Here is a 20,484-nt window from a genome sequence, read left to right as displayed (position 1 = left end):
ACTCTTGAGCGAGGATTAAATTAGAAGGTAAGATGGAAGGAATTACAATCGGCAATCCCTCCAACTTACGAGGAAAAAAAAAAAAGACTCTTGATTTTTGAGCAACCAATTTATCTCTTTTTTTTTTTTTGGGGTTAGATTTCATTCGGTAAATTCTTTTGGGTGTTTAAGAACTTGTCTTTCAAGTGAAGAATGTTAGAAAAAAAAAAAAACAACTAATTTTGCCCACATACCTTGTCAAATTTTCTCTTTTGATCAAACAATTAAATGTTCTTTCTAAATCTACGGAAATAAGAAAAGCAATTAAGGCTTCGATACAAGAGTCAAACCGCCACCACACTTCTAGAAAGATATACATGTAAACGGACAGACACAACTCTGATTTTTAATGGTCATTTCTTTTTGAGAGAATTGTAATTTTGGTCCCCAATCTATAGTGTATGCGCGGAATTATCCCCAATCTAATTCGAAAATCAATTTTGGTCCCCAATCTATTCAATTTTGTGCTAAAATGGACAATTGACAGAATCTCTTTAATTTCAATCGAAACTAAATCACGTGAGATCACGTGCCGGCAGCTAAAACCCATTTTTCAATTTTTTAATTTCTAAAACATGTTTTTTCTAGTGACTTGGCTTTTGGCATGGACATTCCTATCCCTTCAGCTAGATCAATCTCCTCCTCGCCAATTCTTTTCCAATCAAAAATTTAAATTAGAGATCCTAAGGCCAAACCCACCACCCGCTATGCTAGGCCAGAACCAGGGCAAGATCTTCTTCCCATCCCAAATGGAATCAGCTTTGATGGCTGAACCTGCAATCCTTCGAATCTCTCTGGCTTGAAGCTTGTTGGATCATCCCAAACGTTTGGGTCCCTGTGAACTGCCCATGCATTAACTAGCAAAATTGTGCCTTGCGGAATATTATATCCCCCAATTTTACAGTCATCGGACGACTCATTTGGCACTAGCATTGGTGCTGCTGGGTACAACCAAAGTTTTTCTGAAATAATGTTATGAAGATAAGATAGATTGGATAGACCATGTTCATCAACCAATCGATCAGTCCCTACTTGAGCATCCAATTTAGTTCGAGCTTTCTCTAGCACCTCGAGATGGTTGAGCAAAAGAGACAAGGCCCATTCTATAGTCACCAATGAAGTGTTTGTTCCAGCCGTAAGCATGACCTACCAATAATATACTAGTGGTTCAATTGAATGCTCATTCCAATTTAACAGTGAAGAATGGCTAATAAGGAAAGAATATACTTACCAATATAATCCCATTGATGATTTGGTCCGTATAATCCCTTTGATTTCCAATTATTATCTTCCGCTCTTCTCTCTCGCCTGCTTGCTTGCTTGCTTATGAAGTAGTACTGCTGCTACTGCTGCTGCTCCTGTTGTTTGTGCAAGAAAGTTGAACTGAGTCCGTCTCTGGCGTTGATTGCAGATTATCTCCATTAGTAATGGAGGCAAGAACGAGACTTGGACTTGAAGGCCAAGCTGAGCTTCTTACTCGTGCTGTGGGTTCTAGGGATTTGAAGGCGGCGGCCAAAAAGAGGAGTAATTTGAATTGTGAGATTACCCCTTTCATGTCTTTCTCTAATAAGACAAAAGGCAAGAGAAAGCTGAAAATATTAAAAAATGTGTTTTAGAAGTTAAAAAATTGAAAAAGGGGTTTTAGCTGCTAGCACGTGATCTCACGTGACTTAGTTCCGATTGAAATTGAAGATATTCCGTCAATTGTCCACTTTAGCACAAAATTGAATAGATTGGGACCAAAATTGATTTTTGAAATAGATTGAGGATAATTCCGCGCATACACTATAGATTGGGGACTAAAATTACAATTCTCCCTTTCTTTTTTAAACCAATTTGACATTGACCAGATGATATATATATACACACACTACTACTACTGTGGTAGAGTATTTTTTTTTTTTCCCTCTTTTTCAGTACAGCGTAGATCAGATATGTGTTCTGACTTGGAAGTGTGGTTGGTACACACACACTGAAGAATCTGGAAACAATAGCCATCTCCTTCGTTCCTTACCCATAAATGGATTTTAGCACATGCACCCAACTCCTGCATTGCAATCTAGAATCTAGTTAGATTCGTTCCTTTCTTTTTCCTTGTTGGTCGCATCAACTTTCCGTCCCCGACTGCCTTTTTTCTCTGGATTGTAGCCCTTGCTTGATAATGTGTTAATCTTTTTTTTTTTTTTTTTTTTCCCTCCTTCTTGCTTTTTTGTCTCTTAATTAGCCAGCACTGAATAACATAACATGATGAGGACATTTTTTACTTGTATTTAAGACGACAATCCTGGGGATAATTGTTTTCAGAGTCCTTCCGTTCCATATTTTGCAGATTACAAATGGGTTCTGTTGAAATTTTATCTTCACATATGTTAAAGGTAAAAGTAAAACTCCCAGGTGCCATGGCATTAAACGCTCCCTTTCAAATGAAAAAAGGTAGAACCGCTCCGTATCTGCGAGGCCAATCAGAACAATTATCAACTGTTGCAAACCTCCCCAGGTCCCCCCCATGCGCACAGAAAAAAAGAAGACTGCCTCAGCATAAAGAAAAGATAGCATCATTTCATCAGCCCTACCCTACTTCAATCAGGAAAATGACACCCTTCTCCCACCTCCTCTCAAAATGGAAAACCCTCCTCAAGGACCTAAACCTCCTTATCATCAGCATCAGAATTACCAAGGAAGTCAAATCATCAAAGACCAACAGGAAAACGAAGAAAAGAAGAGGGGGCAAAAAGATCCCTTCGTAGATTCATTGGGGAGTCACGTTGTTTAGTGGTTGTGTGCCAAATACCAAATAAACATAAAAAACATAAGGCCTGAAAACTTCATGAACCTACCACCGTAAATGCTGACAAGACACCAATGTGCAACCATCACTGTGGTCTTGTAATAAGACAGGTGCAAAGTACATAGATCATTTACTCATTCAGCCTTTAACTATCAAGGAGTTCATGTAACAGGTATATCATTCTACCCTCCAATACGATCCAATACAACATAAATAAGTTACCCTAAGACATTAATGGCAGAGTGTTGGCTGGATCTCAGATTTAAGGGGGATTATCCATTACAATATGAACAGGTTGTATGATGGGAAGAATATTAACTTGATCTGACAGCATCAACTGCTGCCACCAAGTCATCAAATTTAGCCCCAGTGACTTCTTTGACAATGTTGTTATCCTTGAGAATCTTAAAGGTAGGAACCACTTTTATGCCTAGCTCCTTTGCCAATGGCTGCCAAAGTTGTCAAATTAAGAGTGAGATATGGAACAATTCTGTTCACAATGTTCTGCCTGCTCATGGAAGTATGAGAAAATGCAGGTGCTTTTGTGCATGCCTATGCATGATGATGAGATCTTCAATGATTTAAATCAATCAAACAAAAGAGATACCTTGTTGTCCTGGTTGCAATCCAGCTTTAGAAAGACAACGTCATGATACTTCTCAGACAATTCCTGAAACTTTGGAGCTATTATCTTGCAGGGACCACACCTGAAAATCAAGAAAAAAATCCAAAAATCATGAGCGAGGTAATTCCAAAGCCTGACAAACAAATGAACAATTTATAATGGAATGATAGTCAAACAAGTAGAAAGATGGGCAACTTTTCTTTTCTGCCTCCCATATAACATATGCAACAGATAAGTGGGAGAGCAAGTATGGAAGTTTATAGATAATAGCAGAGTATTGGTTGCTTGTGGAGGTAAACATAAATGTCTTAGACATTCTTCAATGTATTCTCTTTAGTGGATGAAAATCATGCAGCACAAAAGTTTTACTTCAAAGACACCATCCCAACTGTCAATTTAGGCAGCAATTTGCTCACATCCTATACAGAACTTTTTGCTCAATTTGCTGCAGTTGTAGATGCATTATCTGCCCCCCGTAGGTACTTAACAAAAATCGGTACCTGAGGTCCTATTTCCATGCTTTGTAATGCTATGTAATGTTGTTAGTTAACTGGTCAAACATTAACACCAAACCAAGCGGGGAGAACACGCATTTTCATATTACTAATGTTCACAATACTGTATTTTAGAAGCTTGTTGATTACTTATCTGTATGATCTTACCTAATGCATAAGAGGCAATGGCATACAAGTGGCAGATCTTGTCAAATAAAGCACACAGAATGTATCTCTGTGCTATGATACTGGAGCAGAAAGTCAGCACCTTTTTCATCTAACATCATATTAGGTTGGCAATGCAAAGCTGAGCTGTTGCATCTTGTCAATGAATCTAAAAGGCAAAGCACTTGTCTACAACATATTATAACTAATAAAAGGAGGTCCAAAATATTACCATTGCAAGAATGAAGATACATGTATTTCCAGACTAGCATGTGTTTATGGGTGAGTATTCTTTTTTTTTTTTTCTTGTTTGCATCTAAAAGTGCAGAGATGGGTATGAAAAGTCAACAGAGGTAAAATTCTCTGTGAAGCTTAAGTATGTAGCATGATATAGAAGGTGGTGTAAAATAGAGAAAGAAAGAAAGTCTTAAACACGTAAAACTACTAGTCCTACTATATAAGCTTCTATAAGTTCAAGAGGAAAGAATGCCCTCCACAGAAGAGTTATTGTTTGGCCTACCAAAACAATCCTCAAGGCAGTGCAGCAGTGCCTTGCATGAACCACTTTTCCGGCCAAAGCTAAAAAAGTTGAGCAACAATTCTGACAATCTCAAACTCACTAAATTACAACACTCGATCAAGCCAACTTCGTACTCTAAGAAACTTAACGGAGGATGATCTATTTATACTCTGATTTGGATGAATTTCAGCCCTATAAATTGAATTTGCCACTGTTATATTAGGAAATGGATTGCTGATATGCGATATTTGATCATCTCACAGCTTCAAGTAGTATACATTCAATGCAGGAAATCCTACGCATCCAAGATCATGTCGGATGTAAACAATAGAGCCTTCCCAAACCCCTCTAATTCATGAGAATAAAACAGCAATAACCTCTAAAATGGGCTATACATTTTCTTACTGCATTTCTTACAGGTTTGCGTCATGATAATTCTGGACAAAATTGGGGGCACAGGGAAGAGAATGGTATCCATCCCTACAACTCTTTGAGTATACGGCATGTCACTTTATCACAAAAGCAACACCTGAATTGCAGGCTTAAAAGCTTTAAACATTGAAAATTTGTCTCCCACTTCCAATAAAGTTCTTTAATTCCAAATCAAGAATCAAACCCGTCATCAACAAATGAGCTTAACTACTAAGCTAATTTGTCTTTTAACTCTCAATATGACAGTTGAAATGTTCGTCCAATCATAGTCAATTTATAACTAACTCCAAATTAGCCTTTGAAATTCCTGCTATAGCAGAGCATCGAACACAAGTAACTGCTGCATGATAACACTAATACTCTTAAAATACCAAACAATCCAAGAACTAAAAATTAAATGCAAGAGTTCAGTACTAAATAACTACCACAGTGATGCTGAATAGTAAGACAGGTGATAAACTTACCATTGAGTGTACATATCGACGACGACAGCCTTTTCCCCAGCAGCTTTCACAATGGGCCAGAAGGTATCCTTGTTCACTTCGGTCACCTGACCCACCGCAGCCACGGCGGCCGTCGCCGTCGTATCCAAGCTGGCCTTCGCCTTCAAGCGCACTCTTCTGGAGCTCCCACTAGCCAAGGAGGCCCGACCACTTGCGACGCCGACCATGGACTGCTTGGTGGACCCCAGCAGTGAATTACTGCTATAATGAGCCGCCATTGGAGCTGTCCCATATACCTGAACTTGCAAAGCCATTATTCAACTTAAGATGGCAGAATATATATCTATATCTACGTATTTGGTCGTTGAACGTGGTGGCGGAAGAAGGCGGTGGAGGAAGATACCAGGGGATGCCGGAGGCAGTTATAAGTAGGATCAGGAGATGGGGGGAGAATCGCTGATTCTGGATCATTTAATTTTGGGATACGTAAAGACGATTTGGCCTCGAGATCTTTTCTAATTTGGAGAATATCCCGGGGGGTTTTGGTAAATCTGACGGAATTTTTGTGGCCAGCCATGCCTTGGCATTACACGTTGGACATTGGGAGGAAAATCAGAGGACTGGGAGAGTGGGAGGTCCACCCCAGGGAAAATGGGTTCACATATTTTTTTTTCTTTTGACCCCATAATTTCAAAAACAAGAAAAAAGAAGGGAAAATGTGTAGAATTCAATTTTGGTGGAAATGGGAAAGAAAAAAAAAAAAAGATGGGGACCAAAAGGAGGAAAGCGATGGTAAAAAGAAGTTATGGCTGAGCAGAAAGATAGAGCTGGTGTATAAAATTTTATTTTTTTTTTAATTTTCCCAATTACTGGAAATACTCAAATATTGACTGCAGTATCTTGACAAAATCTTTAGACTTGTATATGTTAATAAAGAAATTTGGAAATTTCTTTTTCTTTCGTTTAAAGAAAAAAGACAAAAAATTGTGTGTTGGACTTGGGCTTTTGGGGGCTTTGTGGATTATAATTAGTACAATTTCGTATTTTTCTTGTTAATAAAGTATTTTGATAGTACATGTTTTAATAGTATTTCCAGAAACTCAATAAAAATTTTTCACAAAAAATTGCAATCCAAACAAATTGCTTAATCAAACTAGAAACTTTGCCCAATCTTAGCTCCAAAAAATAGCAATTCAAACCGGTAGCAATTCAAACTTGTCGTGGTTGGTTGCTAGATATATTTGTTTCTTTGAATCAAACTTTAATAACCTCATTTTTTTCTTTAATTTTTTATATTATTTGTTTAATTTGCAAATAGGATGGCAAGCTCTTGTTAAAAAAAGAAAAAGAAAAAAAGAAGCATTTTACCACACATCATATACAGCATGTAATACCAAACTTTAATAATAGGAGATTGTCCAAGGAATTTCCAATTGGCATTAGTTAAGGGAGGAAAAATTAGTTTTTGAGAAATTAAATCAAGAATGTGCCTAAAGACAATTAGAATTCATAAATGTGAGCTTATACAAGGATGAGCATATATTTGTACATATCGATTTACCTATAATTTATTAAACCAAACACGTAAAATATAGGTAAAATGGTAGTCAATTAGGCTTTTTGGTTCAAGTTTTGACAAATCCAAACTCGAGTCTAAACTCTGTCCGATTCAATTAAAACTTAGGTTAAAATAGACTTTTTTAGAGTTAAACGAACTGAGTTCGAGTTGATCGATTCCATTGACGGCTCTAAATGCGTTCCACTTTCCATATCCTGGATGATAGTTTTATATCGTATGAATAATATATACACCAATTTGTATCTATAAGACCACTAGTTTTTGACATAAAAAACTCAAAACAAAATATTATTATTTTAAAAAATTATTTAGAACGCATTGTACCGTATATAAGATAAAAAAAATTAACAAAACATATTTAGAATATGAGTGAAATTATCCCAAATAATATTTCGCTTGCATCATAAATACATTTTCCAACCCACCTTTTTATATTCTCCACCACCTTTTAATCTCACATACATCACATCACATCATATCATATCACATCACAAAAAGTGTTATAGTAATTATTCCAAATAATATTTCAAATAATACACTCTATCCAAGTCTTTAAAAAAAAAAGTATTATTAATGTTTGAGCCGCAAGATCCAGTAGGGCAGTAGCTGTAGCTGAGGGCTTGTGGCCCCGTGGGGACTTTGGAGTTCCGACCAATCTGAACGCGAGCACTCCAACATAACTGGAGGACTTCTGAAACTTTTCAGAACAGGAATCATAGTTGATTGATCTAAACTAGGTCCGTGTAAGCAAAGTACTTCAGCAGCTCACGACGACTCCAAGGAGATGAAAAGACAGAGAGTAAAATTCTACCCCATCTGCATTCCTCCTTGTACTAATAGTCTCGTAGCTTGTACTGTGCCATCTATAATTCTGAATTCATCGATGGGGGCAGCAGAGTGTAGCTACTCACTTATGGACTTTGAAAACGTTTGTAAATAAAAAGGAGCTGGGAATGGAAGAAATAACGTTGGTTGAGCTTTTTTCGAAAGGGTTTTGATGCGATTCGAACAAGATTAGTCGCAAACCAACCCGTAAAACACACGTTGATACTCGTAAATCATATCAAAAGAACAAAAACAAAAAGGAGTTGCAGAAGGCCACAATAGGTACAACCGTACAACAACATGTACAGCAGCCAGTCCAACCCCCTACTAGAAACAGCAATAATTAACTCTCTCTTCAACACAACAACAACATTTACTTGCCACATCATCACTCATCAATCATCCCCACAAGAAGTTTTATGAATGAATGAAGACATGTGAAAACCTTATTTACTAATTTACATATTAAATGGAGTCCTAAATTAAATCAAATGGGATATTTATATATCCATATGGAACATTTGTTTTGGCTTGAATGTTGCGGACCGACATAAAATATTCCATTTGGATAAGTACATTAAACATAACTCGGTTCAAAGTAGTTTCGTCTCGAAGATTGAGAACCAAAAGAAAAACTCTATGTAGACAAAAAAAAATCCTCATTTTCTGATTTACATATTCAGTAAGCTCTGAATTAAACCAAATGATTAGTGATTATGCCTTAGGCATCTTTCAAGATGAAGAATGGATCAATCTTCAGTGTGTCTAGCACTTTTGCATAGAATCACTCGATCCTTTGCTCGTATAAGTGTACATCTTTTGTTCATTAATATAAAATTCTATCGCCGCGAAGAAAACAAAAGGAATTAAACCAAATGAAACCTTTATACGTCCATGTGGAACATTTTTATTGGTTTGGGTGCTTATGTAAAATATTCCATTGTCCCATCTAGATGAGTACGGTAAACATAACTTGGGTGGATTTTGGATTCATATTAAATCAGGCAACAAAGAAGGGCGAGTCCCACCACTCGCTCACTTGTCCAGATTAGATCAGCGGCCTCCCCACTTCATTCCACTCGTCTCCTGTGGATTTCCTCAATTGTCACGCGCAACTTTTAAGACGCCGCCGTTTTAGCCAGCAAGCCCCCATCGCCCCTTTGGTTTCATCGACACTCTAATAGCAGTAAATTAGTAATAGTTGGTCTCCCCATCTGTGACGGATCCCCCAAAGAACACCGCTCCCCCGTCCCTAAGGCCCAAAAACAAAAGACTCCTTTCCCCTCTCTTCCTCTTCCCCTTCCTCTGCCCTTCCCTCTATAAAAACACGCACAACACGCACTTCCCTCTTCTCCAGTTTCCACTATCATAACCCAGCAATCCATTTCAGCCCCCCAAAACCATATTTTTTGTGCCCCTCTCTATTTTGTTTTCTTGTGTGTTGGCTCTTAAATTTGTAAGATTTTTTGCGGTGAAGAATGGCGACGGCGTTTGGAACAGCAGCGGCCTCTGCTTCGGCTGCTGCGGCGGCTAAGAATGCCCCCAAATCCTCACCTTTTTTGCCGCAGGGCCACCGCCATTTCCACCATTCTCACTCCAAGGTCGCCTTCCGCCTCACTCCCAAGCCTAAGCTCCGATTCTGCTCAAAGGTACTCTCTTTCTCTGCCCCTGTCCTTAAATGTATACATGAATTTCTCGATTTTCCCTTTTTTTTTGAGCAATTAAATCTGATTAATTTTATGAAACGGATGGATCTAGTTTGCCTGTCTCTGTTTATGAGGTGTTCGTGCATAATGTTCTTTCTCCCCCATGCAAGATCGGGAGTTTCTTCGCATTTCTTGATAGTATGTAGTTTTTTCAATTTTCAGATACCGCTGAATTTTTGGGTAGAATAGCGAGTTTGAAGAACAGTTTCGGAGAGACTTAAGTGGGATACGGTAAATTTGGAACTCTTTCGCTAGTAATCAGCTGGGCAGCTCCAGGAAAACCTTTTTCTGTTTCTGTATGCGTTTTTTAAGGATAATGTAACGGGGCATTTAAGAAAACTTTAGCAAAAATAGAAGCGACGAAAAGTGGTAGAGAAAAGAATGTCCGTGCGTTTTCATTTACAGGAGAGAGCTACGATTTTGAATAGTGAAAATGAATAGATTTTCTAGCGTTTTCGAGAAAAATGTAATCTTGATGACAGAATAGGTTGATACTTGATGTCTCCCTCCTCAACTGCCATTTTCATTTAGCGAAGAAAGTTATGGTCTTGAATAGTGAAAATCAGTAGGTTTTCAAGTGTTTAAAAGAAAATTGTAATTTTGATGACAGAATAGGTTCAGACTTAACATATTTATGGGGATATCTGTTAACAATGTTTGAGTGGTGTGGATTGTGCAACTGTGTAAATAATCTCTAAGAAGTTTGCAAAATGTAGTTCTTTGTTTAATTGTTATAATCGTAGAAATATTTGAACTCTAGGGTCACTTTTGGTACGTGGTATCTAGTCAGGAAAAGCATTTGGTCCTTCAAGGAAAACTAATTGTTAGGCTGATTTGAATGGGAGTTTTTGAAATTTGACATCATTTCTTTGAATCCTCTGAAGTCTTTAGGTATTAGTGGAAACCTTTTAATTTATATCTGTTTTGTATAGGAACCTCTCTTGCTTTCTCTAATTTTTATGATTTAAAAGGTTGAATTATTGGATATTAAATTTCAATGTCCTAGTAGGAGCTCTTGCCATGGCCAACAGTATACTTTCCTTTGTCGGGAAGTATTATTGATCTGATCCTAGTCAATTAATTTAGGTCCATGCCTTCTTTGCTGCTCTTGATATGTTTAGAAAATGACATTCTTATCACATTAGATGCATTGCAAGCTTGTCTTTTCTCTTGTAAAAAGTGGCAGCAAATGTTATATCTCTTATAGGTAAAGTCTTTGAAAGTTTGTCATACTAATTATGAGCTCTGGGGCAGGAGTTGTGTTTTTAGTTCTGTGTTTTCAGATACAACACAAGAAAGCATAGGGTATTGACTTTCGTCTGTTGGAATTGATTTTCTTGTTATAGAGCTTACAGTCCACTGGGAACCGCTCTGCTGTAGCAAAAGCCCAATTGAATGAGGTAAGCTTCTTTCAACTGTTTTCATTAGCGGAACTTTTTCCAAATTTTTGTTAATTTCTGGAGATACTTCGGGATCCTGTTGCCTCCAAGGTTGCTGTGGATGGATCCTCAAATGCTACGGCCACTTCTCCTGCAAAATCGGCAGAAGTCAAGGATGTGAAGTCATCCAATGAGCCTGTGGCTTCAGAGGAATCAATGTCACAGTTTATGACCCAAGTTTCAGACCTTGTGAAGTATGCCTGATTCCAGACCTTTTCATCTGCTATGTGCTTTTCCCGATAAATTAACATCAGTCTTTTCATCAGTCTTTTCTCTCGTGCAGACTAGTTGATTCCAGGGATATTGTGGAGCTACAATTGAAACAATTTGACTGCGAACTCTTAATCCGCAAGAAAGAGGCTTTGCCTCCACCTCCATCTACTGCACCCATTATGATGGCACCATCCCATTTTGCACCACCTGCGGTGCCAGCTGCCCCTGCCCCTGCCACTGCCCCTGCTCCTGCACCTAAAACTGCACCAGCAGCTTCACCTGCTGCTCAGTCACCTAAATCTTCTCACCCTCCACTTAAATGCCCCATGGCGGGAACATTCTATCGTAGTCCAGCACCTGGTGAACCAGCATTTGTGAAGGTAATACTTCTCTTTTATTGGTATAGATTTGATTAGAGCACATCAAAAGTGTATCAATATTGTTTCCAGATTTTAACACTCTGTGCTTACTTCGACATTGCCTCTGTTTCTCGTTGGCTCAATTTTGTAGATTGGAGACAAAGTGAAGAAGGGCCAAGTTCTTTGCATTATTGAGGCCATGAAATTGATGAATGAAATAGAGGTAAGCAATTTCTTTTGTTTTTTGGTGGGGTGCCTGAACTCACTTGGGGTCTTTTTTGATACTACTTGATATTTTAGCAATTTGTGCATTCCAATTTTTGGTCTATGCTCTCCTATTATGATGGGATTGGAGAATTCTGCAGATATCTTTTAATATTTTATTTGTGCATTTTTATTGTGTCTGCTTTTATCATCTGTTTGAACTGGAGTCATCATGTTGCATTTGTGATAAGTTATGATTCCCTTTTTATGTTGAGGCTGAATTGTTTTTAGTACATAGACATTCCACAGCATATGCCCTTAAAGCTTTTTCCGAAAATTTATCCTTGTGGTGGTTGTTTGTAAGTAGGGCACATGAAAATTACTTACCAGTTTTTCAGCTGACCCATGGTGGGAAAGCATCTGAAGAACCAGAATTTTCTTCTGGTACTTGAGAAAAATGAGAGGAGGTTTTAACGGGTGAAGTTTGGTTCTGGAGGGGGAAAATCTAATCTATTGCTAAGGAGGGAAATCGGTCCACGCGTGGCTGTTAACGTTGTTGTTAAATGGTTGATGGTTCTAGGAAGGAAGGAAATCTGTTCTCTGTCAGTTAGGAGTAAAATATCTTTGAGACTCTTGCTTCTTGTGTTACCTACCAGCGGTCAACAGACATTTTTTGCTCCTTTCATGTGAGTTTAATGGCATCAGCAAACTAATTGATGTGTCTGATATGCAATGCCTTTTGGAACTTAACATCATCAATAACAGGGAATTCCATACATCTTTTGATTGGAAATTGAAATGGAACAGATGTATGTATCTAAGTTCTCTCTTTAAAGACTAATCTATACTCATCTGTGTGTTGTATCACTTGTATGCATGTGTATGCTTTTATAGTTATATTTTCCTTCCTCTGTATGTTTTTTAGTCTGTTCATAATATTTTACTAAAAAAAAATGCCTGATCGTAAATTTCTTTAATATAATTCCGAAGCCATGCATATCCTTCTCATCGAACCTTATAAAAGCAGAAGACGTAGTCAAATGCACTCCATAAAAAGCCATTTTCACTCCTTGCATGCTTATTTAGTAGGGATGCAATAGAAGATTTGCCCATTACAAATTTGAGCTTGAGCAGGGTTTTAGTTTGTTTCTCCTGCGTCCTCCAATCTCCCATTTGCCTTTCTCTCTATGACATACGAATCTGTTTTAAATAAAAATTCAGCATATTGTCATCGTAGCTGTCACTTCAGTAAGGAGTAAATTATGTTGCCCAACTTCTGAGACTGTGATGGACAGTCTTACTAGCCGTTTGGTTGCTGCTAAGGAATGGCAATGAGAATCACTATGAAAGACCCCCTCAATGGTAATGAGTTTGTGAAAATACTTTGTAATGAAATCAGGTGTTTGGAATTGCCATTGTGTAATGGGGATGACATTTTAAAAATAAAAAAATTCCCTTAACTTTCTTTAATTTCCATTTCCTTTTCTTCCTTTCTGTTCATCTTCTTCCCAATTCACCGCCACCTTCCACCGCAACCTCTCTTTATTATTTGTTGTTTTGTTGCTTGCTCTTTGATTTCAAGGCCACTGCCAATTCCACCTCCCTTGGCCACTTTAGTTTTGTTTCCTGCTTCCATTTTTTCAAGACCACTGCCAGCACAATTCCATTTTTTTAACCCTTTTTTTTCCTTTTGTAATTCCTCTCCATGTTTTGTCGACTGCCAACATCACGTCACTGCCAAGCGCTTTCACTACCACTGCATCTGTATGTGAATTGAAGATCTAATATACAAACCAAATCAACTAATCCCAACTTCATGCTTGTTTACAAATTTTTTGATTATTTTTATTTTGTTGTAAAAGGTGTGGGGGAATGAGAAGCCAAAGTGCCCAAATTGGTGGGGAATGAGTTGTGGGTATTTGAAGACCTAGAAGTGGGTAATGAAAAGAGTGATAGTAGTCTACCAAACACCATCAATGGGAGTGATTACCCTTTTATTCCCATTGAGGGGTACAAAACATTCCAACCAAAAGGGTGGTTAGATTTATTTTTACATTCACTTCCAATGCATTTTGATGTATATGTACATGCTATTCCGCATTACCCTTTGATCTTTCTTTTCTGCCTGAAATGTACCCATGGGCAACAATCACACACCGGGGGAACAAAAAAAGAAAGGAAAAAAAAGGGGACCGAATTGTGCACTTAATCTGACCTAGGTGCTCTCTGTCTCTCAGGCTGATCAATCAGGCACCATAGTTGAGATCGTTGCAGAAGATGGCAAGTCTGTTAGTGTTGGCACTGTGAGTTCTCTTGACAAATCCTGGTTTCAATTAAAAGACAATGCATTTTCTACTTTTTATCCTCTTTTTCTTTAGCATTTTTTTGTCTGTGTTCTTATTTAGCTATACTTCTGTTTTCAGCCTTTGTTTGTGATTGAACCATAGAGATCATCCAGGAGGGCTGTAAGATGTTAAGCAGAGATTAGGAGGGCTCTTACCAGAGCGATGTTGCAAGATGCGGGATTGTTTTGCTGATGCTGTTTTTAGTTGGAATGTGAGATTATAGTTAGAGATGAGAGTTAAATGAGCCTTTGATAAATTATTTACTTGATACAATCCAGCCAAAGCCATTTGTTTCAACAGTGGGGAACTAATAAAAACTAGTATTATTTTGACCTTTATCATGAAGCAAGAAACCTCTATGATCAATGTCTTGAACGCAGGATACTTTAGCTTCGGATTCAGCATTTCATCCATCATCAGTCTTAAAACATGTGGATATGATTCAAGAAGTCAGGTTCTTAGCCAAGGCCGCTTCCAGATGTTTAGAGGCCGAATCATTATAATGCAGTGGAATCTTAAACTTTTTTGGCAGACAAAGCGTTTTTGAATGAGATAATTTTTCTGCCTGTAATTTGAATGTAGATCCTAGAAATGTTATCTTTTGAATATTCAATCTACAAAGAACCATGAGCAATGTATTACAAAGCCACAAAAAAGGGAGAAAAAAAGAACTGGATACTAGTAGTGTTTTTTTATGTCAAATTCAAGAAATGTTATGCAAACACAGCCTCAGGAGCATGCTAAAAGTTCAAATACAGAGGCAAATAGCTACTTTAATCATTCATTACTAATTACATTAAGTACCATGATTCCTCCATCTTGATTTTCTTTGGCAAGGTAAGTCATGATTGTGAATTTTCGCGTATTTTTCAATTACCTTTTTATCTCACATATATAATATCATTATAGTATTTTTTTTTTCTAAACAAAAACTCCAAAAAACTTCCAAACGGATTCTAAATAGTTCCCCCTATTAGGAATTTGCAGGCCTTTTCTTTAAAAAAAAAAAAAAGAAAAAAAAAGAGATTTAATTCAAACCGATCCAGGGCCCAGAATATATTATTGTTAGTGAAGATTATTTGTTACAATTGTAGCAAATCAACTCAAACTGTGTAAATGATACAGGTAATGCATGTATAGTTGTATGCTGACAGACAACCTAGTCCTACATGCGTTCTGGACAATTGCAATTGAAAATCACCACCACACATTTCCCAGTGTTGGACCCTTTAACTCTTGAATAGGCCAAGTTTTATGAAATTTATATGGGATAATTTCAGAAACCTTTCTGACTCCATATATTTTAAAATTGCACAGCCTCCCCTACGGTTAAATTGTCTTGTAACATTTAGATCCAATCAATAATTAAAAAGTAGTATTACGAGAGAGAAGATAATATGATTCCATCATTGTCCGCCATCTACAACATTATTTAATTAATATAATTTAATACCAATCTGTACATAAAAGAAAAATACTAAAATTTGCTATTTATCATTAGGGATCAATTACGTATAGTATCAAAAAATAGCATATCATTTTATATTTTTTTACTTAATATAAGATCCAAATTACTCTTTTTAATTATATATCTATTGTTAAACATGGTCAACAACAAATAATAAAAATATTTGCTTCTAAAATATTACAGAGAACAAACTTTGACGCCATAAATATTCTTGTCAACATATTAAGGTTTGTAATTGAGATTATTATGGTATTAAAATTCACTCTTTATTTAATATTTGGGCTGATATTAGATTAATTAAACAATTTAATAGATGAAAAACAATGGTGAAATCATATTATCTTCTCTCTTCTAATATCACATTTTAATTATTGGTTGGATATAGATGTTGTAAAATAATAAACCTCAATGAAGGTTAGTATAATTTTCAAAACTTGAAGAAAAGGTCAGAAACCTCTGGAGAGGCTTTTGAAATTATTCCCACTAAAAATATATAATTTGGAAGAAATGCTAGAGGCTATTTGGAGAGTGCAAAAACCACTTCTCTTACTCGATCGTGCATTGCCTTGTTTGGACAGCCATTTTCCAAAGAACAATTGTTACGTTTTCCGTGAACACATTTTCCAACCATCTTTTTATCTCACATATATTAAATTGTTACAGTAATTTTTCTACAAACAATATAGAAAAATGCAATCCAAATACGGCCGCCAGGTTCCAGATGTCAACTATGCCTTTGTTGTAGGTACTGGGCAGTAGAAGAACGCACTTGTCACAATATTTAGTACTGCTAGTCGTGCAAGTTTGGCATGCCAAATCACCAATAACAACAGGCTGGCTGGTTGGTTGGCGTATTCTGATTTCTTTTCTGTTCCAGAATTTACAATATGCTTCAGGCTTTATTTTTCTTAGAAACTTTCGATTGGAATTTAAACACTAATTGACTGCTAGCATCATTTGGCAAAATTTTCTAATGTTGGACCATTCCCAATTCCCACATACATTCCACATAACCAGTTTTGTTACGTTACGTTGCTGCCAAAACCACGCCCTGCTCGATGTTGATTGGCAGAGAAAATCTAAGGAAGTCGAAACATTCGCACTTAGTAGAAAGAGATGTTACTTGGTATAAAAATGCCATTACCAGAAATCTGCTTGGTGCTAGGATTTCCACAAAGCCATATAGGTTTGACGGAACAGAGGGAATGCAAGGAGAGATCATGGAAGAGCAAAGCAAGGAAAATCATCGTACAAGTGAAGCTGAGACCATTCCTCTCTTAACGCCTTACAAGATGGGCACATTTGATCTTTCCCACAGGTATGTTGTTTTCATTTTTCTTCCTAGTTTCTCTCGTATATGGTTCGAAGAAGAGCGAAAGAATGTGTAAAACTGGCTCTCTCATGTATTTTCCCAACTTGGAATTCCTGTGGATAGAAATGATTAAAATGCAAGCTGCTATTAGTAATAAAGTTGATTGTTCTTGAATGAATTCTGCAGCCAAGTAGAGATACTCATGAGCCGAGGCTAATATCTGCCTTCATTTACTAGTCAAAATTTCAATGTGGCTTGTACCATTCATATAGATTTCGTAGTTAATCTCTCATCCGGATGTTTCTTGGTCATAAGGGTTGTTTTGGCTCCTCAATCAAGACTGAGATCTTACAATTTCGTTGCACAACCCGATGCCATTCTTTACTACTCTCAAAGAACTACACCAGGTGGTTTTTTGATTGGAGAAGCCTCCGGAATCTCAGAGACTGCTCCAGGGCATGTAAGTTACAGTTTTGGCTTGTTAATTTCGATTACTTTTTAAATTGCTTGCCACAAAAATAGCCAGCCCGGTTATGTTCTTTAAGAAATCAATTTTATGTACAAAATCAGATCACCAACGGCAGTTGTTTATTTGTATAATGGCTTTCTCAAGGACTCGGAAGTTCAAGCTGTTTCTTCAACTCTGTCATCAGATTCTTCTTGGTCATCATCATGTAAATCAGATTTTACCTCCTTTTCCCTTTAACATCTTCTCCTTACGTGTGTGTGTGTGTGTGTGTGTGTATATATATATACGTTCAGCTATCCAAATACTCCTGGAATATGGACAAAGGAACAAGTAGAAGCATGGAAACCCATTGTGAATGCAGTTCATGAGAAAGGAGGAATATTTTTCTGCCAGCTGTGGCATGCTGGAAGAGCTTCAAATTACAGTTAAGTCTTGAGAATTCCTCTTGGTTCCCTCCCTCATTCTTGTGCCTATTACTTGAAAAGCACTCAATATAGCAATATACAGGTTGCCAGCCTAATGGAAGTCCCCCAATCTCCTGTACTGACCAGCCAATTAAGTTTGATTTCCATATTGATGGCTCTGGAGGAGCATCTTTCCCACGCCCAAGGCGATTAGCAGTTGAAGAGATCTCTCAAGTAATCAATGACTTCAGAATTGCAGCTAAGAATGCTATCGAAGCAGGTCATCATCCGTCTCAACCATGACTTAATCAGATCAGTCCCTTTGGAAACCAACAAAATGTGTATCCGTAGTTGAAATCTCTCAGTAACAAAGCCCCCTCTGTCCTAATATACTGCAGGTTTTGATGGGGTTGAGATTCACGGAGCCAACGGATACCTAGTGGATCAGTTCATGAAGGATCAGGTAAATGATAGAACCGATGAGTATGGTGGGAGCCTTGAGAATCGATGTCGCTTCCCTCTACAAGTGGTGGAAGCAGTTGCTGATGAGATAGGAGCTCAAAGAGTTGGAATTAGGCTCTCACCATTTGCTAATTACAATGACTCAGGAGACTCAAACCCTGAATCACTTGGACTCTACACGGCTGAGGCATTGAACAAGTACAACATACTTTACTGTCATGTGATTGAACCCAGGATGATCACACAATTTGATAAGTTTACAACTAGAAACAGTCTTTTGCCTATGAGAAAGGCCTTCAAAGGAACATTCATTGTTGCTGGCGGATATGATAGAGACGACGGAAATAAAGTTATAAGCCAAGGTGGAGCAGATCTTGCTGCATATGGACGACTATTCTTGGCCAACCCAGACTTACCAAGGAGATTTGAGCTCAATTCACCTCTTAACAAATATGACAGGAGCACTTTTTACACATCTGACCCAGTAGTTGGTTACACGGACTATCCTTTTCTAAACTCCAATCCATAGGGCCTCATATTCAAATGTTCAGGAATCATGCGGCCAGATCCTAAAGAAAGTAACACACAACCACAGAGTTTCTCACTCTCTCTGCGCTCAATAACAAGAAAAAATGCCTGACCAGGGTATAAGAAAAGATTTCATTGGGATCAGAAGTTGTCATAGGTACAACATATATTATCCAACTGCTTAATTTCTTTGGCTCATCTATTAAGATGAGATGCTAAAACAATACCTCCAAACTTACTTCTACCATTCTACAGCACGTTGCCTAATCTAAACCAGTGTAGCTAACAATTACATCTGGATAAAAAATTAGCATACTGCCTCAACAACCACAGGTGCCAGAATTAACTAGTAGACAGTCAATTTAACCATCTTAACGTTTGAGCAGATTAGATTGAGCTTTGCAGACACTTCAAGCTGGACGCTATCTTTTAAAAGTGTTTTGCATGATAAAAAACCAACGAAGGCATAAGCATCAGACAGCAATACAATATCAAACAAGAAAATTCCAGCTAGATTCCTCAATTGACCTAAATGCACTAGTCTTGCAACTATAACATTTTTCAACAAAAAACAGGCTGCAATGAACATTTCTTTGCAACATTTTACATGGTCAACTCCTCAAACATGACTTCTACACCAAAAGAAGGATTTAAACTCTAGAACATCAGTTAGGAGAGACCAAACATTTTTCTTATGGAATCTGGGAATTCCAATTAAGCGATATATTTACCAGAGACGAGGATTTTAATCGATTTGTCTGCCAGCCGCTGCGGCAACAAAAGGCAAGTGGGGAGTCTTCCCGAGCACACTACAGCCCAGCCCATAAGCAAAGCAAGCTACCAAAAACACAAACAGAGCATTATACCCCCAAATGGTGAGCTTGAGCCCGAGGCCAGTTTGGCCCGGAGACAAAATCCTCTGAATCAACATGGGCACCACCAGAAGAACATCAAGAACAAGGGCTTGGAGAGCATTGAATCTAATGTAGCGGCTAAGACTAGGGTTCCGGACTATGCCGATGTAGAGGGCAAAAAAGGAGACAAAAGAGGCATAAGGGACCGAGTGGTAGAGAGACAGGAGAGGGATGATGGGCTTGAAGGGGGCAGCTAAGATGGGGTACTGGGAGAAGAGGAAGCGTCCGTATTGGAGGCCGTTGAAGAGTGGGAAGAAGAAGGATGCGGCAGAGATTAGGCGGTCAGTGGCGGGGGTGGGGCTGTAGGAGGAGGAAATGGGTGGTGAAGGGGTTTTGAGGGGTGGTGGACGGTGGGGGAGGAGTGGGTGGAGCTTTGGGTGGCGGGGTTTGAGCGGGTGGGGAAGGACGGAGAGGCGGAGAATTGGGAGACCGGCCATTTCTTGATCTGGGAGCAGAAGACAAATGGTGGGGTTTTTAGCGGGTTTTGGATTGGAGGAGAACTGCATCTGTTACCTTAAAATGTAGTCCGACATATGTAGAATCTCCTAATACTCTAATTCTGATTATCCGTACAAAAATTTTTTCTTTTCTTTTAAACATATTTCCCAATTACCTTTTTATTTCAAATATATCAAATCATTATTATAGTACTCTTTTTGACAAAAATTTCACCTAAAATATATTTTCACCAAGAAACAAATGAAGTTAACCCATGTCTAGTCATCTGGTTGCAACACCGAAATATTCTCCC

General features: G+C 37.9%; 4 protein-coding genes across 4 annotated transcripts; 2 read left to right on the top strand and 2 right to left on the bottom strand.

The window, feature by feature from the left end:
• Positions 1–2,885: 2,885 nt before the first annotated feature.
• On the bottom strand, positions 2,886–5,990 carry LOC113708787 (thioredoxin F, chloroplastic). Its single transcript, XM_027231385.2, has 3 exons — positions 5,528–5,990; positions 3,435–3,534; positions 2,886–3,276 (listed from the first exon to the last, which is right to left on the bottom strand). The coding sequence occupies exons 1-3, from the start codon at positions 5,818–5,820 to the stop codon at positions 3,142–3,144; spliced, it is 528 nt and encodes a 175-aa protein (XP_027087186.1). The 5' UTR covers positions 5,821–5,990; the 3' UTR covers positions 2,886–3,141.
• Positions 5,991–9,147: 3,157 nt separating this feature from the next.
• Positions 9,148–14,514, top strand: LOC113708786 (biotin carboxyl carrier protein of acetyl-CoA carboxylase, chloroplastic). Its single transcript, XM_027231384.2, has 7 exons — positions 9,148–9,559; positions 10,963–11,016; positions 11,107–11,249; positions 11,339–11,648; positions 11,779–11,850; positions 14,069–14,134; positions 14,255–14,514. Exons 1-7 carry the CDS (start codon positions 9,389–9,391, stop codon positions 14,276–14,278), a joined length of 840 nt encoding a protein of 279 aa, XP_027087185.1. The 5' UTR covers positions 9,148–9,388; the 3' UTR covers positions 14,279–14,514.
• Positions 14,515–16,687: 2,173 nt separating this feature from the next.
• On the top strand, positions 16,688–18,966 carry LOC113708785 (putative 12-oxophytodienoate reductase 11). The gene is made up of 5 exons (XM_027231382.2): positions 16,688–16,962; positions 17,272–17,412; positions 17,719–17,849; positions 17,933–18,109; positions 18,228–18,966. Exons 1-5 carry the CDS (start codon positions 16,703–16,705, stop codon positions 18,818–18,820), a joined length of 1,302 nt encoding a protein of 433 aa, XP_027087183.2. The 5' UTR covers positions 16,688–16,702; the 3' UTR covers positions 18,821–18,966.
• Positions 18,967–19,246: 280 nt separating this feature from the next.
• On the bottom strand, positions 19,247–20,286 carry LOC113708784 (protein TIC 20-II, chloroplastic-like). Its single transcript, XM_027231381.2, has one exon. It carries the CDS (start codon positions 20,237–20,239, stop codon positions 19,565–19,567), a length of 675 nt encoding a protein of 224 aa, XP_027087182.2. The 5' UTR covers positions 20,240–20,286; the 3' UTR covers positions 19,247–19,564.
• Between the last annotated feature and the right edge of the window lie 198 nt (positions 20,287–20,484).

This window comes from Coffea arabica, chromosome 9c (genome assembly GCF_036785885.1).
Source record: "Coffea arabica cultivar ET-39 chromosome 9c, Coffea Arabica ET-39 HiFi, whole genome shotgun sequence".
NCBI classification, from domain to species: Eukaryota; Viridiplantae; Streptophyta; class Magnoliopsida; order Gentianales; family Rubiaceae; genus Coffea; species Coffea arabica.
Note: the sequence above shows the minus strand (reverse complement) of the source record. Positions and strands in the feature narration are given on the sequence as shown.